We start from the raw sequence: 26,189 nt of genomic DNA, 5'->3' as shown, positions 1-26,189 counted from the left end.
CCTAAAAATAATGTTATTATTAAATTATGTTTCTTTAAATGAATTAATTTTATGAATATTATCCAAATTCGGTACGCAAGAAAGATATTTAATTTGAAGACTGGCTTAGAAAGATCCGCTTCGTCATTCGTGCCACAATTTCTCATCCCAAATAGCGCCACCCCGCCCTACAGAGGGCACTACCTAGGGAGCGAAACGAACGGCGTGTGTACGCACGCAGGATGCGCACTACATGGTGGGGGAGAAATGTAGCTAGCAATTTGGGACACGGTCCGAATAACGCCTAACATGTGCGTTTTACTCCTGAAAGGGCAGGGTTATGACTTTATATTATTATTTATAGCTGCGTGTGTTTATTAGAGCTGCTTTCATTTAAGGAGGATAGCTAAGTTAATCGCTAGATAGAGGGTTTAAACGGTTTAGGGGTCGTAGCTAGTTGCTAGCTATCTAGCTAATTATGAGCAACTGCAGGGTAGGTAAGATGTGGTTGACAGAGTCGCTAGTCAAGGTTAAGGCTTCATTTATTCGACTGGTTTAAACGTTAATACTTCGTTATTATTATTATTATTATTATAGCTCCGGGAGCTAGATAGCTAAAGAGGTAGCTAGCTAAGTGTTAACCTAGCTAGCTAGCTAGCATCTACCACATCCAGCCATCCATCCAGAGTCTTCTTCTCAAAATGCAAAATTAACGTCAAATTAAAGGTGAAAGGGCTAAAAAAGACACCTTCAAGGCTCCTCCAGGTTGTTTTAATGGACACTAGTGTTTTAAAGGGGTGTAACTAATGTGATCTGTGTGTTTGTTGTTGTTGTTGTTGTTGTTGTTGTTTTTCTCAGGTCAGTCTTGAAGTGGAGCTCCTCTGCTTTGGCCTAGTCTCAGCATGAACGTCTTCAAGTCAGGAGAACAGATGTTGAGACTCTCGGGCAGGTTTACGTCAGTGTGTGTTCAGCAGCGTGGTCCGCTTTCGCACCCAAGAACTGCCCTTGCCCACCGCAGAAGCTGTACGGTGCCCTCGGCGAGGCCCGGGAGGACGCTGCTGGAGCAGCAATGGACTCACAGGGTCAGGTTTTTGTGTCAGCAGGTCGAAGAACGCGGCCAGGCGCCTGCTGTCGTCTCCGACGGGGGCGGTAACGCCTCCGAGACCTTTGAGGGCAAGGTGTCTTTCTACAAAAGGCTGCAGGGTTGCGCCTCGCCATCTGACGTCCTGGACCTGGTGGGCCATAACGCGGCCTTTGCGAACATCAGCAACAGCTTGTGGCGCTTGTGGGAGACCACCAAGATGATGAGGATTGATCAGAGGCGCTGCGAGCTCAGGCTGATGTTGGAGCATCCGGGCTTCAGGGAGCTGTGCCGCAGAGCCAGGATTGAGGCGCCTCACATGCTTCCCATTGACCTGGCCCACACTCTGCTGGCCATGGTCAGGCTGGGCATCCTCCAAAGGAGCTTGGTGGAGCAGACTTTGCTGCGGGTCATACAGGTCAGGCTTCGGGCTAGTAAAAGCAGAAGTAGGGTTCTGCTGTGGTTCTTTGGGAAAGGCAAAGGTTTTTACTTGGAACCATTCGCTGTAGAACCATAACTGAAGAACCTTTGAGGAACCGTCTTAATGCAGATATAGCATCTGGGTTAACGGTGACCCCCTTGACCCCTTGAAACCCAGCCAAACACATTTCAGACTTTAGGGGTATTTACATACACCACTCACTTCAGGGCACCATAATGTTCGGGACGCAGCTTGACGTCTGGGAGTCATAAACGCCTCCAAGAGCTGAGGATCATCTGGTTTTGGTCATTTTGGACAGAGTCCAGCTGCCTTTAGCTCAAGAAGACGGTCGCTTGGTTCATTCCAGGTTTGACCGCTTTCCCTATCAAACGTTTTAAGGGGGCTAAAGGGGTCAGTGCTGACCCTCTATATGGGCTCCTCTGTAGGCTCTGCAGCCTAGGCTTAGGTGCCCTGAAATTTAGGGGTCTGTAACTTCAACATGGTGAAACCGGACTGTGTGTAAATGCCCCTAAACTCTGGAGTCTGTGCAGCAGAGGGAGGACCGCAGTGGGGCGAGGGGAGCGCAGCGTGATTGGCCGATCTTAATGCTTTCAATGTTTCTCTTTGTAGGAACGACTGAATGACTTTGATGAGAGGTCCCTCTCCATGTTGTGCACCTGCCTGCAAGAGATGGAGAGCTGCAGCAACACTTCTGCGCTTAAGGAGGGTTTGAAGTACGATGATCTCTACTAGCTGAAGAAGCGAGTGCTGGAGTCTGGACTGCAGCACTGCAGTACTGTCCTGTGTACGGTCCTGTATGCGCCGGTCAGCATGTCCTCTGTGTTTGCAGGCTCATACTGGAGGACCGGATTCCTAAAATCGACAGCGTGGTGTGTCTGCAGAAAATCATGTGCATGTTTGGGGAAGATACTTCAGAAGCCATCACGAAGAAGCTGGAGGTTGGTTGGATGTTTGATGATGTTGTTGAGGGCTCCGATCTCTCGGATTCTCTCTGAATGCGCTGTCGTTTGCTAACTGTTCTGCGTGTTCCCTCTAGATGAAGGCGCTGTCTATGACGGATCAGTTTACTCTCCCCAACGCTCAGTTCATGATAATTACCTTGGCCACCATGAATCTGAACTCCAGACCACTGCTGGACATCTGCAGCAAGAAGTTAGCTCGTAAGTGAAGCTTTGTTGACACTTGTAAAAATTGTTTTTAGGGGATTTTAGGATTTTAGGATTTTGACTGACTGCATATCTAGGCTGACCACATCTCCAGTAAAGGGTTCCAGAAGGTTCTGAGAAGGTTTGAGTTGAATTGTAGGGCTGTGTAGATGATTCTTTGCCCCTGTTCGGTTGACCCATAGCTCAGCTCCACCTTGACTTTTCTGCCCTCCCACAGAAAATATACTCTACATCCCTTATGACAAGCTGTTGAGGGTGCTGGAATCCTGCCGTGTGCTCTCCTACAAGAACTTTGTCCTCTTCTCGAGCGTCTCCCAGCACTTGGTCAACACGTTCAACATGTGGCCTCAGAAACGGGTTCGGAGTTAATTTACAATCACATGTGGTCATTGACCGTTTAGAAGATGCTCTCAGGCTCCGAGTGGTTCAGCTGTCTAATTTGCTACCCCTATGGCCCAGTTGGCCGTGCTCTCGCCCTTCGTCATGCTTAGGCGATGTTGGCCGGCACAGGCATCTGTTGCCTGGTGCGGTGGAGCCGGAGACCCGGCACACTCTGACCAGCTTTGCAGCGCTGGCAGCAGTTGTGAAAGAGGCACCGGCTGGCTTTGCATGTATCGGAGGAGACATGTAGTCCTTCCCCTCCTAGTGCCGGGAGCATTGCTAGTGCTATGAGAAGATATGAACTGGTGGGTTAATTGGCAGAACCAAATTTGTAGAAAAGGGGGGGGTTGGATCATCTGACCTGCTGGGTTTTGTGGTTTTTGCAGTTTCAGCCAAACCAGTTTCAACCATACCTTTGTGACCATCTTCTAGTAGCAATGGCAACACCTGAAGATCAGCAAAACCTGCTTTTCAAAGGTTACCTGGTCATGAGCATCCGGTATGTTCTTTGCTTTTCAGATGATCAGCTTGCTGTTGCAGTTGCAAAGGCTTCGCTTCCGTCCTGAGGCTTTGTTGGACATGTTTGCAGATAGTGTGATCCAGTCACCAGACAGCCTCACGCTCAGAAACCTCATGGACATTCTACAGATCTACTCTTTCCTCAACCACGACCTGAAAGAGAAGCGGGCGGAGTGAGTTTGATTAATTTTATTTTTACGTCTGATTTAGAGCAGACTGTTAGGGGATCTGATCTGGGGCAAACTGTTAGGAGATCTGATCTGGGGCAGACTGTTAGGGGATCTGATCTGGGGCAGACTGTTAGGAGATCTGATCTGGAGCAGACTGTTAAGGGGGGCTGATCTGGAGCAGACTGTTAGGGGATCTGATCTGGGGCAGACTGTTAGGGGGTCTGATCTGAAGCAGACTGTTAGGAGGTCTGATCTGGGGCAGACTGTTAGGGGATCTGATCTGGGGCAGACTGTTAGGGGGTCTGATCTGGAGCAGACTGTTAGGGGGTCTGATCTGGGGCAGACTGTTAGGGGATCTGATCTGGGGCAGACTGTTAGGAGGTCTGATCTGGGGCAGACTGTTAGGGGATCTGATCTGGGGCAGACTGTTAGGGGATCTGATCTGGAGCAGACTGTTAGGAGATCTGATCTGGAGCAGACTGTTAGGGGATCTGATCTGGAGAAGACTGTTAGGAGATCTGATCTGGAGCAGACTGTTAGGGGATCTGATCTGGGGCAGACTGTTAGGGGATCTGATCTGGAGCAGACTGTTAGGGGATGGGATTTGGAGCAGACTGTTAGGGGATCTGATCTGGAGCAGACTGTTAGGGGATCTGATCTGGGGCAGACTGTTAGGAGGTCTGATCTGGGGCAGACTGTTAGGAGATCTGATCTGGAGCAGACTGTTAGGAGATCTGATCTGGAGCAGACTGTTAGGAGATCTGATCTGGGGCAGACTGTTAGGGGATCTGATCTGGGGCAGACTGTTAGGAGGTCTGATCTGGGGCAGACTGTTAGGGGATCTGATCTGGAGCAGACTGTTAGGGGATCTGATCTGGAGCAGACTGTTAGGGGATCTGATCTGGGGCAGACTGTTAGGGGATCTGATCTGGGGCAGACTGTTAGGAGATCTGATCTGGAGCAGACTGTTAGGAGGTCTGATCTGGGGCAGACTGTTAGGGGATCTGATCTGGAGCAGACTGTTAGGAGATCTGATCTGGGGCAGACTGTTAGGGGATCTGATCTGGAGCAGACTGTTAGGGGATCTGATCTGGAGCAGACAGTTAGGATATCTGATCTAGGGCAGACTGTTAGGGGATGGGATTTGGAGCAGACAGTTAGGATATCTGATCTAGGGCAGACTGTTGGGAGATCTGATCTGGGGCAGACTGTTGGGAGATCTGATCTGGGGCAGACTGTTAGGGAATCTGATCTCAGATCTGATCTAGTTTAAACGCTGGTGGCTACAAACCCATAGGTTTCAGCCTTTCCTCCACGGTGGAGGGAACTGCACCCACTGCTCAGCGATTGAATTTTGTACGCCCCCAGGCGTCCGCTGCTGAAATTCCGCCTCCGTTTGAAACCGTGTTCGGTGTGAAAACAGCTTGATGCTGCCTTTGGCTTCACCTTTTCAATGCCTGTATTCAATTGAGCTCTCCTCCTTTCTCTTTGAAAGGTTCTTGGCTGCTGTAACACATGTGCTGGAGTCCTATCTTCCCAAAATGTCCCCTGTGGACCTGCTGAAAGCCGTCAGCTTCCTCAGTCACATGGAGCACTTTCCTCACGCTCCCCTGGAGAAGCTGCTGCAGAAGGAATGTCTGGATGAGCTGCTACGTGATGGTCTGTGCTCATCATATATCATACAATCATATCATATTTATGATAATATATGGAATGAACTCGGGCCCATTCCATCAGCTCCACTTCCCATATAGTGACTCACTTCCCACTCTCTATTAGAGAGAGTGGGAAGTGCCTACTCCTGCCTAGCTGGTCCACCTTGAAGATTAATTTTGTGGGTCTTGGTCATCCTCTAGTCCCTCATCAGTGCCCGCAGGACACTGCCCAGTGTCTGATCCATTCCTCCCTACCGGCATGTCGGTCAGTGTCGCTGCACTGCTGAGAATGACCTGCCAGCCCGCCCGCCACCCAAATACTACCTACCTGCTCTGTGGTGGTCAGTCCTGTGGGTCAGTCCTGAGCTTTGAACTACACAGTGCTCCCAGAAGGGAAGTGGACCTGATCTAATAGGCTGAGTTCATCCTAAACCAGGGTGGTCATAATATTCTGACATGACGAGGTGCAAAAAAACAGAACTCATTAAATATTCATGTCCATTGGCCATTTAATCAGAAACCTCTATCATAAGTGAGCACCATCTGACCACCGCTGACCGGATATTGCGGTGTATCAGGCTCAACCTGAAACCATCTCTGCGTCCAGGAGCGGTCCACTGACAAGGACGTTAGTCAGGGACTGATAAACCGTGCAGCGGTAAACAGGACCACAGTCAGTAATTGTAAACCTATACAGTACATCTACGCAGTAGGTGTTTCCGATAAAATGGCCAACAAGTATTTGTTGTTTTTCGTAGTACTGAAGGTATGAATATACTCTGTTTTAACCCACAGAGAGTTCCTTATCTAATGGCGTGCAGATGAAGCTGTTTATCCTGGGCCTGTGTTTACGTCTGGACAGCCCTCCTCTTCCTCCCACGCTGTCGCCCATCCCACACCTCCACGGCTTCCTCATGCCAAAGCAACGGCCCATAAACCCAGAGCTGCTCAGTGCTCTGACCAGTTTGTTTGGGATGGCTGCGGTGAGGGAGTCTGTTGTTGAAGAGCAAGTCTATTTCATCGGTAAGGTCCACCGTCCCTGGGCACAGTTCAGTTTGCGTGCCTTCTATCGTAAATAATTGCGTTAAATTAAAGTGGTGATTGGATTCATCCCCCTGTTTGTGTTGTAGACTTTGTGGTCACTTTGCCAGATTACGTCTCCCCTAAAGAACATTCTGTACCAGCTCAAAAATCTCGACGGTAAGTGTTACAAGTGATTACACATTAGCTATATATGTGTGTAGCATTGTCGGCTATACAGGAGTTCACCGGTTTGCAATAAACCAATCAAACGAGAGCGTTTTTACATCTAAGCGCGACTAATAGAACGAGTGCTGTCTCAATAGAGAACCTTCTGTTCTTCTGACCCGCCGCATAGCCAGACACCTGGTCCTGAGGACCCTTAGCCCCTTAGCCCCTTTTTCCTCATGGGCAGCGGCCTCCAGTTCACTAATGCTATTGGGTTTTCCTGCTGCTGCAACCACCTTCCTCACATCCCACCACAGATATTTCTATGGGGTTCAGGTCTCCGCCAACTGTGACGGCCACTCCAGAATCTTCCAGGACTTCTTCTGAAACCGAGCCGAAGCAGAAGAATTTTGTAATTTTTTTTATTAACAGCAATTTGGTCAAAAATAAAGGTTGACTGGGCGGATACAATGCATGTTAAACGGTTAAGTAACTTAATCAATCTAATGTCAGTCCTATATTATTTATCACAGGGTTGCAGTGCTCTGTGTTTCTCTGGGCTCTTTTTGCTTTGGGACGACTCATCCTTGCAGCGACCTGGCCAGGAAAATCCGTCACCTCAAACTACTGGGTTATGAACCTCGAGTGGTGAGTGATTTCCCACCAAATGAAGCGATTGGCAGTGGTCTTCCCTAAAAGTAACCCCGTAACCCTGTCCTTTATTTATTTTTACTGTACTATAAATATAAATCTCATAATAATAATAACAGCAACAATAATTTCAGCTTTTCTTTTTTTTTTTGGTAGATCCCAGTGCAGAAGCTAAACGGCATGCCTTACCACATGATGATGCAGATACTGAAGAACTTCCTTTTATAAAATAATAAAATATAATTAAAAAAAATGCTCCAGTCAGGCTTTCATAATCTGGCTTCACTGTTCTTCTGAAGTGTTGGACTGCTAATGTACACAAAGTGTACCTCGTGTGTCAGTGTTTGTCGAAGTGGCTTCCAGTGGAGAAATAAAGTGAGTAATTGTAATTGTAATTTACTTGAGTAATTTGTGCTGTGGTGGAAGTTTTGTACTTCTACCCAAATGTACGGAGCCCCGTAAGGCGAAGAATTGAGATCATCAAGTGGTGGCCACATAATAAGGCATGCGAATGAGATGAAGTGGGGGCCTCAACTTAGTAAGGCAAGGGATTGAGGTAATTAAGTAGTGGCCACAATTTAGTAAATCATAGGATTAATATCAAGTTGTTGCCACCCGCCACTCATCCTATTATTTCCACAGAACAGAAGAAAAGTCCAGTGGTGGATACGAATCTGGGTCCTAAGTCCAAAGGCTCTTGTGCTCCACTTACAGCTGCGGTCAGAGGTTTACACACACTCATCAGGCACATGAAGGTCATTGCCATACCCAACTTACACGTCCAGATAGGAGTTTTGTATGGGTTTTGTCCTCGGCTTCCACATCGGTCCCAAATATGGATGCCCACCAAGTTAGATAATCAGGTGCTATTCCTTTTATTCTGCACCAGATCTAATTTCTTAAAGAGAACATTTGATTTCAGATTTGTTTCTTTAATTTAATTATTTTGAGGAATGTTTATATGAGGCATGAGTCTACACCAGGCTACAGGAACCATTTAGCTCTCACCCCAAAAGAAGCACTCCAGAGTCCATTCAGGAACGGACCAAAACCGCCTCTTCTCGAGGGTCTCGTTGTGGTTGTCTCGGCCTGTATCGGAGCTCAACCATCGTATTCCCACCTGCCCCGGCGAAGCGCAGCAAGGGTGAAACTGAACCAGAGTCCGACTTAACTTAATTAATTGATTTTTTTCCCAAGTGAAAGGAGCCCTGCGAAAGGGTGAAGGGCCTTGCTCAAGAGCCCAACAGTGGCAGCTTGCCGAGCCTGGGTATCGAACCCGCAACAGCCCCATGCTGTAACCGCTGAGCCATCACTGATGCTAAGTAACTGATTGAACTCTTCATTCATTTTTTATTAATTTTACTTCATATAATTGCCGATTTCACTGCACACACACTGCTGGAACAGTTAAAACAAGAGCGGAACCACCAAATAAAACCCCACCTGTCTAATTAAGCTTTGTACTGCTGTCACCTGGACCTCAGTTACAATAACCTGCAGGATACGGGGCTGGAGCTGGGGTCACTCCCTCTGTAAACTGGAGATTTTAAGGTCAGAAGTTGATTAACATCATTGCTTCAAACGTGGGACGGTAAAGAAACATGATGATATCCACAACCCAGTTGAAGCTTTCTGGAAGAGACAGCCGATTTCCATTTGAAATCTCCTGGTACCTCATGGAGTCCCTGACATTCACTGAACCCCTCTTCATAGAGTTTGGGTTTGCTTATAGTTCTTCAGTGCTTGTGTGCCAGATTGAAGAGCCTCATGAGTTCTGGAGGAAAACCTGAGACTTCTGGGAAACACAGCCCGAGACAGATGTGGCGGGCTGGTGGTCCTACTCAGCCGAGGTATGTTTTTTATATAACTGATGCTTACACAGCGAAGAGAAGCACTGCTTAAAAGAGGGGTGGGGGCGGTTGCACAGACATGAACAAGGTTATAGGATGTTGGATTATGGAGGAGGGGCTTAAGGCATTTAGTTATTCCCTAACTTACATAGTAGTTTATTAACTATGTATAACCTCATAGTCATATTTCATCACTACCAGTTAAAGTATTACATGTAAGCAGTTAAACATTCATATTTTAATGCGATTGATTGATGTTTATTATTTGCCCTCAATAGGATTTCAATAGGAATTCAGCAAACTATATGCACTTTCGTCATTTTTAAAATGGGGCTGTCTGACAATACTTTGTGGACACATTTCTCAAATGGCCGAAGCCTTGATTCATTTATTTATTTTTTATTTTTTTACAATTTTGTTTATTTAAGCAATCAAACGTATCCTTCTGGAGGACAACAAAACAAAACCAGAAAAAGTAAGCCACTATTTAACCCAACATAGTTCTGGAAAACAGTGAGTACAATAACAAACTCTAGTACAATGGCAAATTCGAGAAACAAAGGGGTGTCCGAGTGATCGAAGGAATGTGAAAATCGAAGGTTCTCGTCAAACAGCCACAAAAAAAGGAGGGAGGAAGATGAGGACGGCCCAAGCTGTCCCTAAACCTTTGGTACACTTAGTGCAAGTATAAATATGGACTCGTGATGGAAGAGGAAACTCAAAACGTGAAGCGTGGGAATGGACCTGTCTGATCTGAGCTGATCTAGGCACGCTATGATGAGCCAGTCAACCTGAACAAGTTCAAGTGTCTTGTTTGTTTGGTTGCTTCGTTTCGTCGTTCCAGCATGTTTTCACGATTTTCTTCAGATTTGGAAGTTACGAAACATTCGGAATGCGTACAATCCAGAAGGTCCAAGGTCACGGCAGTGAAGTTAAAAATCCAGGGAGCTCGAGCGCAAGCATCTGCGGTGGAAAGAATATATCCCGATATTCCTCGCTCGGGTGTGGGCTACCAAAACAAACAAAAACAAACAAACAAACAAACAAACAAAAAAAACGGTGGCTCTGTGAAAGAAGCCTCTGAGAAAACTAACACATTCGAAAAAGCGTGGTGTTCGTTATGAACGGTGCTCACATTCAGATGCTTAAGAATGCCTGTACTGTACATCACACCTAAAGCTTTGTTCAATCAAATTAAAGAAATCGTTATATTCCGCAGGTCTACGTTTCCTCGTTAAAAATGAACTAGGAAAAAACTGCGAAATTGACAATTGCATACAACGAAACCTTTGCAGCATTCGTTTGTTCGCTCATTTGTTCGTTCGTTTGTTCGCTTTTTATTCGCTAATCCGTGACACACGTGGCTTAATTCAAGTGCTATGTAGGTGCCCTTTCGAAAAGCTGATGTCGTGAAAGTGTGTTTGCTTGACCTACCGCGTGCCGGCCAGTGCAGTCCGTGTCGGAGACAGTCCCGAATAACGCACTGTGTCAAACCGGAAGTAGAAACGTAGAACTAGCCGTGTATAAATACGCTGGAACCCAAGTGTGCTGTATACATCTGAAACGTACAGTATTCAAAATGTAGCGGTAACACGTAACTCGTGACCGAGGGGATCTAAGGAAGCGGTGGGCGTTTGTTACAAAGCTGCGTCTGCAACAGATATTGTGTGTAGGTACATTCGCGCCGCATCGCTGTGGTCGTTAGAAAACAAGGCGTTTTGCAGAGGAAGGGTCGACAACGCCAGCTCGCCACGCTCAGATCTCCTCCAGTCCAAGACCCCAACCTCAATTACGTTAACGTTATCTGGTCCAGCGTTGAGTTCGCTTCTCCTCAAAACGAACTCCATACATTCAGTCCGATCTCAACGTTATCTTGGCACCTTGTCGCCTGGGCAGTTCCCCGGGCTGGACTCCTCCTCCTCCTCTTCTTCTTGATTGTGGAAAGGCGAAGTTCTGGCCCTTAATCCTTGCGCCATTCCTTCCTTCCTACTCCCACGAGTTCTCGCTCAGCTGGGAGTTTTGATCCGAGTGCACATGTCCGCGGTTCCCGACCTGCGAAGCGTTTACACCCGTGAACAGAACAAAGTAAGACAGTGCACGAAACAATGGATCCTAAGTGCTTTTGTGGCAGTTTGTTTGTTTGCTGTTGCTTTTTTTTGTTTTTTTTGTCGAGACCCGCGGCGCTGAGGCTTCAGTCAAGTCTCTCCCGGAGAAGCTTGTGGAGTGGAGTGCAGTCCAGAGTGTCGATCAGTGCTCACTCCAGGCCAAAGGTGCTGGTCTCCTCTACTGCGGTCAGCATCTTCTCATACAGCATGGAGAAGGAGGGGTACGGAGGGAGGTCGAGGCGATTGAAACATGTGTGGGCCCTGTTGACGGCAACAAGAAAAGATTACAATTATTTATTTATTTATTTAATTTAATTTATTTATTTGTGTTTTTGTTTTGTCAATGTTCCCTTCTGTTCCCAGTCTGGTTACGCACGTCTCCTCCGGTACATGCAAAGCCAGCCACCGACAGACTTGGAGGAAAGCGCCGGGTCCCCGGCTCCACCCTTCACCTAACACCAAACGCCTGAGCCGACCAACATCACTTCAAGAGTGATGAGGGGTTGTGCTCTCTCAGACTCTGACTGCTGATGGCAAAGCAGCATGGCTCGGGATACGAACCCGCAACCCCCCGGGCCATAGTGGTCTTCTGCAGTCCGACAGGGGTTCTGATTTTGTCTTCCTACCAATCCTACCTACAATCCTACCCTTTTCTTTTTTCCACTGTACATTTGCACAAAACTTTAACTAGAAATTAATTAAAAAAACACATAAAATATACAATAAATAATGAGCAATAAACAGAAATTATATAAAAAATAAATAATAAAAATGATTAAAAACTAATTAAAAAAAAATAAAAATACACAATGAAAAATGATAATTCAATAATAATTTATTTATAACTGCTTATAAACAATACATTTATCACATTTATTATTTATTTAATAACCATTACATTAATAAAATTGATCAACATAATTATCTTTAGGCCTTTTGCAGATCAGATCATCTTCTACTCACAGTAACTTTAATTTAATTTAGGGGATATGTATATATATAAAAAGAAATTAATATTCATCCATTTACGTGTTTGGAGGTTTTCGTGAGGTTACCTGGGTAACGAGGTGATCTTGCCCCACTTTTCCACACAGAAGCGGCGAGGCCCGTTGCTGCCTCGGAGGGAAGCGAAGCCTTCGTAGGGTATGCTGGACGTCCCGGTCACAAACTATCACAGAAGGAGCAGAGTAGACTTCTGAGGCTCTAACGTTTCTGAGGCTGAGTTTTTAAGCCTGTTTACACTCTACAAGTTTTTAAATAATTAAATGAAATTAATTAATTATTAATGTAATTATTTATTCAAATGACTTTAAGCCATAATGAGGTTTACATTGGGTTTTTGGTTGCATTCAGCAACAAGACTGAGTTGGTGAGCTCCACCATCCATCATTCCAGAGAACACAGTTCCTCCACTGCTCCACAGCTCAATGCTGGGGGGCTTTATACCCCTCTATAGCCCACGCCTGGCATTATTAGGCAGCATGGCGCCAATAGGTTCATCATGTTGATCTGCTCCAGAGAGTCCTATTCTATTGCCACTGTTTCTCTACAGGGACTAGACGAGCTGTGTGAGCATCTGCCTCAGCAACGGCTGCAACTTCAATGCAAGTACCTAAATGCACTGATTAGAAGGGGTGTCCACAAACATCTGGACATGTAGCGTATACGGGGAAAGCACTCACCTGAAGCAGCCGAAGTCTCTGCTCGTTGTTAAATCTCTCCACCGCCGCCCAGAACCAGCGAATAACGATGTGGTTGTCATGGTAACCTAGAGAGAGAGCGACCAATCGGCACGCGTGACTGAGGTTGTATACTTATTACACGGCAAATATTCAACAGCTTGATGTCAGACTTCATAGCGCTCTCTGCTGGTGGCTCTGCATTTAGCGGTAGGATTTAAGGGGAAACGGTTTTTGGCCGTTCGCTCTACTGGTAACAGGGACACTGCTAACTGTTGCCAGTAGAGGGCAGTAATGAGAGTCACTACAACGTCTACAGATCAGTCCTGGGTTACCTCCTCGATATTCAGTGTTGTTTCTCCAGTCTCCCAGATCGATCTCTGCTGTTCCAGCGATCACCAGCTCCAGCTCCCGGGCATCAAACACGGACACCAGCCGGGCGTCCACGACCTGCACACACACACACACACACACATTGGCTTTAGTTGTTGGCTCTACAGACTCACGTGAAAGGGAACAGCAACACACAGTGAGGTACACTTTCCTCAGTCTCCCATAATTTTAAAGCAATTAATAGTATGTAAGTATATATTAATATAATTTTTATAATTTATAATTATTAATATAATTTATATAATTTTTTATTATTTTAATTAGAGCTGTCAAATGATTCAAAAATATTCACAATCTCAGAATTTCATAAAGTTCATCGTGACTCTATATCAGATCTATATCAGATAGGTGTCTCGTCGCTGTTATCATATTCCTTGCACTAAGGGTTTAGGGTTTAGGGCTTAGGGTGCACACTTTACTTGCGATGTTCCACTGCTTTGCCACATCCATAAAATGTTTGGCACGGGTCGCAGCGCGATGCCTCTCCTCTGTTAAAGCATGCGAATTAAGTCGCCAGTCTATATAATGAGCTGTAGCTTTGAGATAGCTGCCCTTACCCAATAAGGTCCAATAATCACCCATAAGAGCACTAATAATGGCTGTGTTCCAAATCCTGAGCTAGTTTTGACCACTCCGTTTCATATAGCTCATGAATCTTGTTGACGATGGATATTTCAGGCGGGATGTAGCTAAACCTGGACACAGTTGGGCTTTTCAACAGGACAATGACCCCAAATGACTTCGAGCATTGGAGGCGGTCGTGGAATAGATGAAACTAGAACAGAAGGGGAAGTCCGTACCTCATAGAAGCCTCGCACCAAGCTCTCGGTCTGCTGGACAACCCCTCTCTCAATCCGCCACTTCACCATGCGCTCTATGTACTCCTTCTTGTTCTTCTCGGAGACCGGGATGTTAGCGCCACCAGGCTTCAGCTCGCGCTCCGTGATCTGAAAAAAAAACAACACGGGCGTCTCTCTCTCTCATTAATCGGGGTTCTCAGTGCCTAACCTGTCGTTAAAACATCGACGCATTCAAGTAACTCACCTGTCCGAACACCTCCTCATTCACAGTGAAGGTGAGGTCCAGCATGTCCTCGATGTCATTGTCCTTCATCCACTGCAGGCTCTGGTGGAACTCCTCGTCCAGATACTCCAAGTCACTCAGGTCGCACGGACTGTGGAGAGAGAGAGAGAGAGAGAGAGAGAGAAAATATGAGAAAAGGCTGAAAAGGAAAGAAAATAATAATAAAAAACCCGACACAGAGCTGAGAGTTCGGCGCCGTGTCCATGCAGTGACCCTCACATGCGCAGCAGTCCCTTGTAGAAGGGCCGTGTGAAGAAGGCGTCAAGCAGGTACTGGTGGATCAGAGCCAGGCCCAGGATTCGTCCACTGAAGCGAAACCTGAAAATAACAGATGAAAACTATACTAAACAAATGGACAAAAGTATTGGGACACCTTTTTCTTGCTTGTTGGAGTAACTGTCTCTACTGTCCAGGGAAGAAGGCTGTCTACTAGATTTTGGGGGAAGCATAGGTTTGAGCAAGAGTGTCACTACAGTGCTGAGAATGACCCACCAACCAGTCTTGTGGGGTCCTGAGCACTGAGTCTGCAGAGAAACAGACGGACACACACAGTGCTCCTATATGGGGAGGTGGAGCTGATAGAATGGACAGGGTTCACTTCATCTTTCACTGACCATTCATGATGATTGTCCACGAATGCAGACATGGGGCTGATCTGGACGGTGTAGGTATCGTTGGCTGAGTACTCAAACAGGCCGTAGTAGGGGTTAAAGAGTTCCCGTGACACCAGAAAGAAAAACTCTCTCGACGGGCCGCTGTAGTCCAGCCTAGAAAACAAACAAACAAACAAACAAACAAACAAAGTCATTTTTATTGTGCTCCAATCTCATCAGCCTCCATTAATGATCTCAAACACTGGAAAACATTTGGCTCCCCCACTGGTGGCCTAGCCAAAAGCAGAGCCCGAAATTGCGCCCTACTCACTAGATAGCGCACTACTACTATAGGCTTCCCACAATGATGGGCTCCGATCTCTATTGACCCATATGTCTCAAGTCTGAGTTCTGTGCCATGCCGCTTTGCCATCGCCAGCCGGAGCCTGAGAGAGCACAACTGGCCGTGCTCTCTCTCTGGGTGGCTCGTCACCCTTTAAGCGATATTGGCCAATTATGCTCTCTTGGGGCCCCGGCTGCCGACGCACAGCTCACCTGTTTCTAGCATCCCTTTCATCACTGGTCAGCTTTACTGGTCTGCACAGTAGAGACCCTGACCACCGGGGTGTATGTGTCCAGGGTTTCTGGAGATGTCAGTATCCTTGCTAGGCTGAGAGTGGACCACCACCCGGCTCTGTGTTCAAAAACTGACCAATGATGAGGGGCCGTGCATCAGCAGATAACCGGACACCAGCGAGCTGGAGCTAAAAGGCTAATCTTAAGCGTGCAGACTAGAGAAAAGCAGAGCGCCTCGTATGAACTGTGTGTGTTTCCGGTTTAAACACTCACCCCTCCTCACCGACAAAGCTAACATAAAGTTTACTTCGTTGCAAGTCCTTCCTGGAGTAGCACATGATCTGGTTGAAGGCGTCCTCCAGCAAGTGGTCTCTGCGTATGATGAGTCTGAGGTGAGGAGAGAGGAGAGGAAGCTGGTAAGAATGTACTTGTGTAAGTGGAGTTTATGGTGTCGCAGCATGCCCCACACTCACTTGACCTTCCCTGGTCCCTGTCCGTAGCCCTTCGTCTCCAGCTTGCGGTAGAAATTACGGAGTTTGGCCTCAAAGTCTCGCTTGTACGGGGCAGGAGCGCGGGCGTTGGCTCGTTGTGTACCTGAGAGGACCAAAAAATAAACCAAATCCAGTCAAAACTCCTACCTCTGGGCTACTTCGGAGTAAGGCGCTGGTGCCATCAGCAGCCGGAGCCAGAGAGAGCACAATTGGCTCCAATTGCCCATAATAGCTTATGCATCAGAGCTGGGTACCCAGCCAGCGCTGGTTGCTCATGTGTCGGAGGACCCTCCCAGTGATGGTAGCATTACATGTGATTGGAGGGAGTGCTAACGAGTGGGTTGGGTAATTGGTACTAACTGTATTAGTATTATAAGCTGCAGTTATTGATGGTAATTACAAAGGTATGCAGTAGTGTTGGATGCGCAGTATTTCTCACTCTTGGCTTATTTGGGGATATGTTGATGGTAATAAAATTAATTAATTAATTAATTAAGGTTTCAAAAGAAATAGGAACGTTTGGAACTGAAGAATGAAATAAAAGTCATGTAATTAATAGTACATTAGGTCTCACTGACCCATGATATCTTCCTATAATTTTTCTTACATTTGTTGGGCCCCATTTGTGAAAACTGTACAATTCCTTCTTAAGAACAGTAGGTACATGAAGCCCAAGATAATTACACATAATTACACATAATTATATATATATATATATATATATATACACACACACAATTATACAGACAAAGTGCAATAATACCTACTGCAATCAATTATACAAGAACGTCCAATATTAATTACATAATAAATCACATCATTTATGGCTTAATTTACATCACACTGAAGGTGGAAGCCCGTCGGCAAACGTCATGAACATGGTGGAAAATCCCCACCAATAATCTAGGGTTTACTTTCCCAGGGTAATCCCCAAGCGTCCCTGAGATTTAGGTCAAACCCCTGCAGTGGTTAACAGCCAGCATGCGTCCCTTCCTTTCCATCTGGTAGGACAATCCCCTATAGGCAGACTTGTGAAAAACAGTGTGTCAATCTCACATCGTGAGCATGAGGATTATCCAGAGTCCTACAGCTCTCAACAGGGGATTTGTTTTTGCAGCAACCCAAAAGCAGACATGGAGAGACCTACATACAGGAGTCATTTAGTTCACCGAAGGCATGTCCAACTGATGTAGGGTCTTATTTTGAGACCTTCCATCAATTACCAACTGCCTTTATACTCCACTGGTTCCAAAAAGGTACACAGTGCTTGGGCCCCAATGATTGCCACTGGCAATGTAATTTGTAGACAGCCTCTTCATGTCGTATGATGCTGCCTTGCATGTCCTACCTCCGTTTGGTGCAGTTACGCTCACGAGGAAGCAGGAAGTCTGCATGACCACACGGCCAAGCAAGTCTAGTATCTCTAGCCTACTTTTAAACAGTGCTGTTTTTCAGCCGGGGGGGGGGGTCTCACCAGGGGAGTTCTGCGGGGAGGAGACGGGAGAGCCTCGCGGAGACTGGCAGTAGCTGGGATGCAGCAAGGCGTGGGGGGGCACATACGACATCACCTCCTCTTCGAACAGGCTGTGGAGGGGTAGGGGGTGGAGAAGAAAAGAAGCAGGAGTGAGCGGTTTACTCGGTACTGTTCAGAGGCATAGGAAGGAGCGATCGGCAGGAGCAATCGGTAGGAGCGATCGGCAGGAGCCATCCCGAGCTTACCTGAGCAGAATCACCAAATCTGCGTCGCTGGATAGACGGACGAGGCCGGCTGCTCCCTCGTTACGGATGAACTGCACCTTCTCCCTGTAAGGCATGAACATAGAGCATATCAAATATCAGAGCAGCTTCCAGCCATTATCTTCCAGAGTCCCATCACACAATTCCACCAGAGCTAGATGAGTGAAGGCTAGGCTAGGCTAACACTAAGTGCTAGGTCCACTGTGGTCCACCTAACAGACGCCTAGCACGAGAGAGCAGGAGCTATTATGCTCTCCTGGCCTCCCAGTCACGGACGGCTCAAACTCATGACCTACTGATGATGATGATGATGATGATGATAAATCAAAACGTCAAGCCATGTTTATACAGCAACAGTGAGTCACGCCATGCAATAAAACCACATAAGCGGATCTATTAGAGTTTGCTGAACATCTCCACATGGTTTGAGGCAGGTATCGTCCCTCTACCTGAGTGAATGATTCCTAATGAACTCCGGCTGCCTCTCCTGCAGGATCTCAAATATGTTCGGCTGCCTTAAAAACGCCACGATTTTGTCGTTGTAGGCTGCAAAGAGAGCAGAGTGAACTTCAACGGGTTACGTTATTCGAACAACAGCGGAATAAACGTTCGGTGGAATTAGATAAACGTGTTTCATGCCATCTAACGTACAGACAGGAACCAGATCCTGGCACTGACTGCGACTGGCTGCGCCGAAGGTGTTGGAGGGGCGGGGCAGCACAGGTGGACCAGTGTGGCGAGGATCGTCACCCACCTGGAGATAAAAAACAACAACAAAAAAAGCAGAAATTGCAAATGAATATGAATATTTAGTCAACGTACGGGATCATTATTGAGACCGAATGGAAGGATGTTGTACTCAAAATGCCCCAAACTCAGCAAATGATATACTGCAGTTCACGATATATCCAGTAGGTGGATACAACAGTGTATTAGTAATTAGTAATATCAGCGATGGCGAAAATGAACTGAAATCAGATGTTTTCAGTCTGATGCTCACAGGCCCATCACAACGAGTAAGGCATGTAGCTAAAGTAAAGTAAGTGGGTAACAACCCTGCCTTTCCAGTGCCAGACTAGGGTTCGATTCCCTGGTCAGATAGGTCCTTCCACACTGCTTAATTGTTTAAAGGTCTAATAAACTATTACACAATGTTAATGTTCCTCACCTACTACAAAGTTCTCCTTTACGAAGCCAAAAGTGGTTCTTCTACAGCCCTTTGAAGCACCTTTATATATATATATATATATATATATATATATATATATATACATACATTTCTTTATAAGTGCACTCAGTGAGTCATAAAACTTCAGTCCAGTAGGTATTTATGCTCACACTGAATCCCAAATGGCTCTTTGTTAGACATCTTATACACTGTACAGAAACCCCACATGAATTCATGAGTCTGAATCCGATATGTATTTGATCATCTCGGATCAGATTTGTGCATCCGCACACCTGAAAACATCAGATCTGGTTCATAATTCGGACCGGCATGATACCTGGGTTCGCCAAGCTGCCTCTGTTGTGGTTGTGGTGAAGGGAGAGTTAATGAGGGGATGGTGGGGAGGGGGCGGGGCGGTGGGGGATGGCTCACCAGACGTCGTGTGCTCACCTCCCCGGCACTGTGGCTGCGCTGGCGGCTGAGGTGCTGGCGGTGGGCCAAGAGGCTGCTAGGCCGAGCGCTCTGCAGGGGCAGGCGGGGGTCTATGAATGTGGTGGCGCGGCAGTTGTGGTCCACGAAGAACGGCTGAGGAAGGGGAATGTAGAGGAGAGGAAGATGAAATGAGCAGGTTCAGTCAAAATGAACTAATACATGATGGTTATAGATATTTCCCAGCTAATTAATTATGGTTATAGATATTTCCCAGCTAATTAATTATGGTTATAGATATTTCTCAGCTAATTAATTATGGTTATAGATATTTCCCAGCTAATACATGAAGGTTATAGATATGTCCTAGCTAATACATGAAGGTTATAGATATTTCACAGCTAATACATGATGGTTGTAGATATTTCACAGCTAATTAATTATGGTTATAGATATTTCCCAGCTAATTCATTATGGTTATAGATATTTCCTAGCTAATACATGATGGTTATAGATATGTCCTAGCTAATACATGATGGTTATAGCTATTTCACAGCTAATACATGAAGGTTATAGATATTTCACAGCTAATACATGATGGTTGTAGATATTTCCTAGCTAATTCATGATGGTTATAGATATTTCACAGCTAATACATGATGGTTATAGATATTTCACAGCTAATACATGATGGTTATAGATATGTCTCAGCTAATACATGATGGTTATAGATATGTACTAGATATCTTATAGTAGGTAGTACGAGGTGTCTGAGGATATATTTCACCACTAGTGCAAAAAATTAGACATATATATTTTTAATGTAATAAGGCTGACCTTGCCGGTGTGGTCGTGCTTCATCTCCCAGCCGCGCGGCAGCTCCAGCTGCTTGTTGGCGAACAGGTTGAGGAAACTGACCAGGTCACGGTTGTGCTGGTAGCGCTCGAAGTGGTGCGCGTCCCGCCGGACCTTGCTGATCATGTGTTTGAGACACGTGTTGCTTGTAAACATGCGGTAGGCACTCTGAGAAAGGGAAGGAGGAGCATGCTGAGGTGCCAGCAACACTGCAGTTTCCATACTTGTAAAGATCAGCTTGAGAAAAGATTGGGTATAAATCGGTGTCACTAGTGTAAGAGGTGAGTTTAAGGGCCAAGACTAAATTGACAAAGGTTTTTGGACACCAAGTCATCCAGTGAACAGGGAATTTGTCTAGCTTTTTTGGAGAAACAGCCTCTCTACTCTTTTAGGAAGGCTTTCCACTAGATGTTAGGACATAGCTGTGAGGATTTGATTGCATTCACAAAGGCATTGGTGATTAGTGGTAGTAGTGGCAGTATTACCCCTCAAGTTGACCTGTGCCAGTGGGCATTGTGCCTTTAGGCATCAGCTTCACATATCAGAAATGAGAGCAGTAATTCAGAGGTACTCCCTCAGTAGAAGTGGGGTCCACAAATATTTGGACATAGTATTGGACATTGTATTTTGTTTATATTAAAAAAAATGTGTCCCTGGACAAAGACGGAACAAAGGGACGGAGAGAAAGGAGACTCACAGGGTTGGAATGGAGTACGCTGAAGAAGTCCGGGCTGGTGAGGAACTTGGCGCTGGGAGACTGCAGCAGCAAAGAGAGGCGAGAGCGGGAGCTAGCGGGCCCCACCGCCCCGTCCCTGCGGTACTCTGGAAGCGGAAACAGGGGTTAGAGTTAGAGACCTTCTGTCACAGCTATGGAGCATCGTGTTATCTACCTATGGGTAAAAACACAGAGGAAATACAGACCTCCGAATGACTGCTACTGCTGGGTTTAGCTACATGATGGACAAATGATGGACAAATTGGAGATGTTGCAGACATGCTAATAGGTGTGAGTGTTTCCTTCCATCACCTGTTAGCTACAGCAGCCGTATGCAGAAAAGCCTGTCTAGCTGAAATGCAAAATGACCCGGAGATTCATTTTTGTGTGTGTGTGTGTGTGTGTGTGTGTGTGTACCAGGAATAGAGTGATGCATCAGGTCAGTGTCATCAGAAGGCATCTCCGCCGCTTGCTCGTCCGTCCGTTCGTTGGTTATTGTCCTTCGGATGCTCTGGTACCTAAACAAAAGGGACGAAAGGCAGACAGAGAAGTAAGAGACAGCGATGGACATAAAGGCAGGGAAGGTTGCTGTGGTGACTACCGCTCTTTACAGGAGCAGATAAGGGACTGTGAGATCTTATCTGGTCGCAATCTCTGAGCAGGCACTTCACTGCCAGCTGATACAGGCAGGGGAAAAGGAAGGTGGGCGGTGAGAGTGCTGAAGAACCCACCTAGTGGTAAAGAGTGAAGCACGGCACATGGTATTTAGGGATGGGAGAGAAGAACTGTGAGGATCAGGACATTTCTGAAGGTGTTTTCACCAGTGAAATGAACTGGGCCTGTAGAAGACAGCTGCGCACTCCGCCAGCTACACTCCCAGGAGGTTGGACTGTAGATGCAGACGTTCAGAGATATTTTGGACCCACTGGTTAATAGACAATGATAACACTGAGAAGGTCCGCCTTGTGCCATCACAACCGCTCAATATGGACTCCACAAGACCTCTGAAGATGTCCTGTGATATCTGGCACCAAGACTTGAGAAGCAGCATTTTTCCTCTATGGAGGCCTCCATGAACATCTATGAGCCTTAGGGGCCCATGACCCTGTCGCACTTTAGGCAGGTACTGGCCGTTGCATATTGGGGACACCCCACAAGACCTGCCTGCCTGATGTTCTGGACATGTTCTGAGCCAGTTGTCTAGAACATCACAGTTCGGTTCTTGTCAAAGTGTCATGTTTTAATGTTATGGCTGATTGGTGTGTGTGTATATGGGAAAGGTGTGTGTGTTCTTGTGTGTGTCTAACCGGCGGTTGAGCTGCTCCATCTGTTGGATGGAGTTGGATCTCTGCAGGACCTGCGGTGCAGGTGGGGCGGTGGGCCGCTGCCAGGTGGTGGTCCTGTTGACATGATCCACGTAAAAGATGCGTCCATGGCTGTCGATACGAGCCTCCCAGTCTACAACATTTACACACACACACACACACACACACACATTTTACTCATAGGGTGTGATAAAGGCCTTATGTAGGTAGGAAGTGCTATATAGTTTGAAGTCTTGGCTTTGCTGCACTGATCATGACTGTCTGTATTCAACACTAGATGGCGCACTAGAACGGCATTAGACCCCAAGCCTTGGCCGTCAACCTATATCTCATCCTGATCCTTCAAAATCATCCCACACATAATCATGCACCACTCAGGCTCCACACCAAGGTCTGCTCTCGCTCTGTGGCTGCTATCCAAGTCTGCTTGTCTATACTTGACCTCATAGCTAATATATGGAGGCTGTAGATTTTTCATAAAGTAATACATGATGGTTTTAGATATTTCACAGCTAAGACATGATGGTTAAAGATATTTCCCAGTTAATTCATGATGGTTATAGACGTTTCACAGCTAATTCATGATGGTTATAGACATATCCTAGCTAATACATGATGGTTTTAGATATTTCACAGCTAATACATGATGGTTATAGACATATCCTAGCTAATACATGATGGTTATAGATATTTCACAGCTAATTCATGATGGTTATAGACATATCCTAGCTAATACATGATGGTTTTAGATATTTCACAGCTAATACATGATGGTTATAGATATTACCTAGTTAATTCATGATGGTTATAGATATTTCATAGCTAATACATGATGGTTATAGATATTTCATAGCTAATACATGATGGTTATAGATATTTCCCTGCTAATTCATGATGGTTATAGATATTTCATAGCTAATACATGATGGTTATAGATATAGACACACTCACTTGGTGGTAGGGGCTCATCCACTCTCTGGTAGCGGCTTATGTCGTGGCGCACGGCAGGCAGAGAGCGAACAGGCTGATGACCGTTCACCTGAGCGCTAGCCCCTACAGAAACACAGCAGGGTTCACTGTAAACTACCCTTCAACACAGCTCACTGGTCGAACCCACAGAGCAACAAATGCTCACTAAAAAAAATAAAGCACCTGACTCCCCGTCTGTTTCCGCGGTGGCTTGCGCTTGATCAGTTGCAGCTCTCGGTGTCTCCGGTGAGCTCGTCCCTTCAGCCTGGGAGCCGTCCCTTGTCGCCCGTAAGCTCGGCCTCCTTCTCCACACGTCGCCACCCTCCTCCTCTCCGTTGGCTTGGCTGGAGCTGGTAGACTCAGGTTCCTGAGAGCCGCTGGGTTCTGACTGCTTGGCTCCTCCTTCACTTGCTACGCTGCTGCTGCTGGCTGCCGTGGCTTCGGAGACCGCGGCTTCTACTGCTACAAACACCTCCTCGCTGGTTCCCTCTGTGGAAGAAGGCTCGTCCTGGTCCTGGAAGAAGATCTGAATGAATGGACAGACTGACCACCCGACTGACAGACCACCCGACTGATTACAAGACCAATTGACCAACCGTGACCAAATGTAGTTACACGAATACACTTTCTCACCTGAGCGGCGGACGCCGGCTGCTGGACAGCGCAGGCAGACTGAGCTGTCGGTTCAGAGCTGACCCCTGCCTCCTGGTTTCCTTCAGCTCTGCCATTTTGGCTTGGGCCACCACCACTATCCGATGATGCTGCTTCCTCGTCCCCAGCACGACTTCCCTCCCCCTCCTTCTGTTCTTGCTCAGACGGGACCTGTCCCCCTGCTGCCTGGACCCCATTGGCCATAGACGTTTCCTGAGACGTGTGTCCTTCCTCATCCTCGTCAGAGTCTATGTGCAGCATGGCGTTGAGCCGGGTGTCCGTAGGGAAGCTGGAGCGCAGTTTCGGCGAGGCGGCACCCAGTGGACGATCCCCAGGGCCCTTTGGAGCTTCGATGGCGTCCAGATAGTCGTTGAGGGAGACCTGCCTTTGAGTGTGGCCTGTGGCGCCCTCGGCCGAATCGGCTGGTCCGTCCCTAAGGATCCTCTCTTCGTCCATGTCCAACGGACCCTCGTCAGTCCTGAAGGCTTCGCTGTGAAGAGAGCCCTCAGAGCCTGTGGGGGATGGACCCCTGGGCATGCGAGAGGTTGGGGGCAGGATGTCCTCGTCGTCAGAAGGACTGCCCGGGTCTCCGTTCACGGAGGAGGCGCCCAGCAGTGAGCCCATAGCATCTAAGGGAGTGTGTGAGAGGATTTCGGAGAAAATAAACAAATTGCGTTAAAAAGTGTCTTGAATTTCGTCAACGTGGCATAGCCAGGCGGCCGTCACACTCAGAGGAAAGTGACAGGTCCCCAGCTCTGCCACAGCAGCTAACAGTGACCTGTGCCGGCCAGCATCGCTTAAGAGTGATGCTGAGGGGCAAGAGCACCATCTACCTACCCAGAGAGAGCCAATTGTGCTCTTTCAGACTTCGGCAGCTGATCCTCTGTTTGGACTGGAAACACTACTTAAGTTCAGTGTAAATAAGCCCCGCCTCCTTTTCATAATCATGGTCGGATCATTTGACGCTACCCAAACAGAGCCATCCATTTTAGAGTGTTTCTTCCTGATTATACATAAAATGCCCACATTAACAGCAGGAGTTAGCCTTTAGCCTAGCACATACTTCGGCTCATTTGCCACGGCTCAGACTCTTCTCGCACTCCCCTATTTGGCCAGCAGGTTGCCTAGCGTAGAGCGCTGTGTTCAAACCCCAAATCCCACTGACCCACATCTACTCACCTTCATGACCAGTGGAGGTGATCTCCACCCTGAACTGAAGCTGTCCGCTCACATGTTCCGTGGGCAAGCGGCGACACAGCGTATAGCTTATGGGCTGATCTCTGGATCCAAGACAGAAACACACAAACATGAGCTGATGTCAAGAGAACGTGTCTAATTTTAGAAATGACCCATATGGCTTATTTCTGGGTCCACATTTAACTACATAACTTCAGCCCTCACCATTCTACCATTAGTATTCTTACACCACAGTTAGTCCTAAGGTTGACACCTGATTGACTGAAAGAAACGTTCACACAGTTGGTCTTGACTATTGAATTGAGTGGCCAGATTCAAGTAAACAACTTTGAGAAGGAGCTTGAGAAAAATGGCAGACCGTCCATCCAAAAACTTAAGCTGAAACCGAAGTGGACCATGCAACATGACAATGACCCAAAGCATTCCAGGTGGTCCACCAAGGAATGGCTCAAAAGAAAGAAATCCAGAGTTTTGGAAACTCCTCAAACATCACTCAACTGAAAGAATTCTGCATGGAGGAGTGGGAAAAAACCTTCTCTCAGTTGATGATTTTGTTAAATAAATAATAATAAACTTTCTTTGAGTGAAAAACGAGTTTATCTATTGACATAGTTTGAAAGAACATCAAATGTTTCCATGTAATATTTCCATATTTAATAACAAAGAACCAAATATTTAAGGGGGTAAAAAGGGCTGTTCCATTTTCCAAAGGCAAGTTTTCTGTTATTTATCAAATAACTAAATTAATCAAATCTACATACAGACTTTGTGATGATACCATATGCTGATCACTGACCCTGATGCGTGCCTTTCCAGAAGCCTCTGCACCGGTATGGTCAGCTGCCCTAAAAAGCGCTTGATGATTGGTCGACTTTTGGCAAATTTGTCCTTGACCTCAATTTCCAGAACGTCAGTCATCAGAGCAACAAAGGTATACTTCTGCAAGAGAACAGGAGACAGGAGGACAAAAAGGAAAGCATGGGGTGTGAATATGAGGACGAGAAGAGTCCAAAGACTAAGAGACTACACCAGACAATTCAGTCCCTCAGCTAACGGCATGATAGGCTTTGCTCGTCCTCTGGGTTGGTAGGATGATATTCCCCCCATCTCCCACAGCTCAGTGCTATGCTAGCCAGTAAAG

At 46.6% G+C, this 26,189-nt stretch overlaps 2 protein-coding genes across 6 annotated transcripts in view; one reads left to right on the top strand and one right to left on the bottom strand.

Annotated features, from left to right (window-relative positions):
• The first annotated feature begins 269 nt into the window (after window positions 1-269).
• On the top strand, window positions 270-7,627 carry fastkd2 (FAST kinase domains 2). Of its 2 annotated transcripts, none has more exons than XM_072656890.1 (12): window positions 270-290; window positions 838-1,478; window positions 2,112-2,215; window positions 2,332-2,440; window positions 2,539-2,662; window positions 2,886-3,025; window positions 3,569-3,741; window positions 5,234-5,397; window positions 6,189-6,416; window positions 6,524-6,593; window positions 7,115-7,229; window positions 7,389-7,627. In XM_072656890.1, the coding sequence occupies exons 2-12, from the start codon at window positions 882-884 to the stop codon at window positions 7,458-7,460; spliced, it is 1,896 nt and encodes a 631-aa protein (XP_072512991.1). In that variant the 5' UTR covers window positions 270-290; window positions 838-881; the 3' UTR covers window positions 7,461-7,627. The 2 variants fall into 2 exon arrangements, with proteins under 2 accessions (XP_072512991.1, XP_072512990.1); XM_072656889.1 differs by having other exon boundaries at window positions 276-705.
• A 1,814-nt stretch (window positions 7,628-9,441) lies between these two features.
• Window positions 9,442-26,189, bottom strand: part of hecw2b (HECT, C2 and WW domain containing E3 ubiquitin protein ligase 2b) — a 47,510-nt gene continuing 30,762 nt past the window's right edge. Inside the window, exons 7-30 of one of the 4 annotated variants that reach the window (XM_072656672.1) lie at window positions 25,845-25,987; window positions 25,031-25,131; window positions 23,834-24,480; window positions 23,384-23,726; window positions 23,183-23,284; window positions 22,214-22,364; window positions 21,324-21,424; window positions 20,889-21,013; window positions 20,174-20,359; window positions 19,340-19,492; window positions 18,391-18,493; window positions 18,189-18,285; window positions 17,722-17,805; window positions 17,477-17,586; window positions 15,985-16,105; window positions 15,785-15,898; window positions 14,957-15,109; window positions 14,562-14,660; window positions 14,304-14,433; window positions 14,060-14,206; window positions 13,202-13,316; window positions 12,870-12,955; window positions 12,243-12,355; window positions 9,442-11,448 (exon numbers count right to left, since the gene is read on the bottom strand). In XM_072656672.1, the coding sequence (XP_072512773.1) occupies window positions 11,337-11,448; window positions 12,243-12,355; window positions 12,870-12,955; window positions 13,202-13,316; window positions 14,060-14,206; window positions 14,304-14,433; window positions 14,562-14,660; window positions 14,957-15,109; window positions 15,785-15,898; window positions 15,985-16,105; window positions 17,477-17,586; window positions 17,722-17,805; window positions 18,189-18,285; window positions 18,391-18,493; window positions 19,340-19,492; window positions 20,174-20,359; window positions 20,889-21,013; window positions 21,324-21,424; window positions 22,214-22,364; window positions 23,183-23,284; window positions 23,384-23,726; window positions 23,834-24,480; window positions 25,031-25,131; window positions 25,845-25,987 (3,636 nt within the window). In that variant the 3' untranslated portion in view covers window positions 9,442-11,336. The remainder of the gene's footprint in view (window positions 11,449-12,242; window positions 12,356-12,869; window positions 12,956-13,201; window positions 13,317-14,059; window positions 14,207-14,303; window positions 14,434-14,561; window positions 14,661-14,956; window positions 15,110-15,784; window positions 15,899-15,984; window positions 16,106-17,476; window positions 17,587-17,721; window positions 17,806-18,188; window positions 18,286-18,390; window positions 18,494-19,339; window positions 19,493-20,173; window positions 20,360-20,888; window positions 21,014-21,323; window positions 21,425-22,213; window positions 22,365-23,182; window positions 23,285-23,383; window positions 23,727-23,833; window positions 24,481-25,030; window positions 25,132-25,844; window positions 25,988-26,189) is intronic. The other 3 variants (XM_072656674.1, XM_072656673.1, XM_072656675.1) reach the window with 3 other exon arrangements.

The sequence above is a fragment of the Salminus brasiliensis genome, chromosome 15 (genome assembly GCF_030463535.1).
Source record: "Salminus brasiliensis chromosome 15, fSalBra1.hap2, whole genome shotgun sequence".
NCBI classification, from domain to species: domain Eukaryota; kingdom Metazoa; phylum Chordata; class Actinopteri; order Characiformes; family Bryconidae; genus Salminus; species Salminus brasiliensis.
The sequence above is the reverse complement of the archived record's forward strand: the minus strand, read 5'-3'. Positions and strand labels throughout refer to the sequence as shown.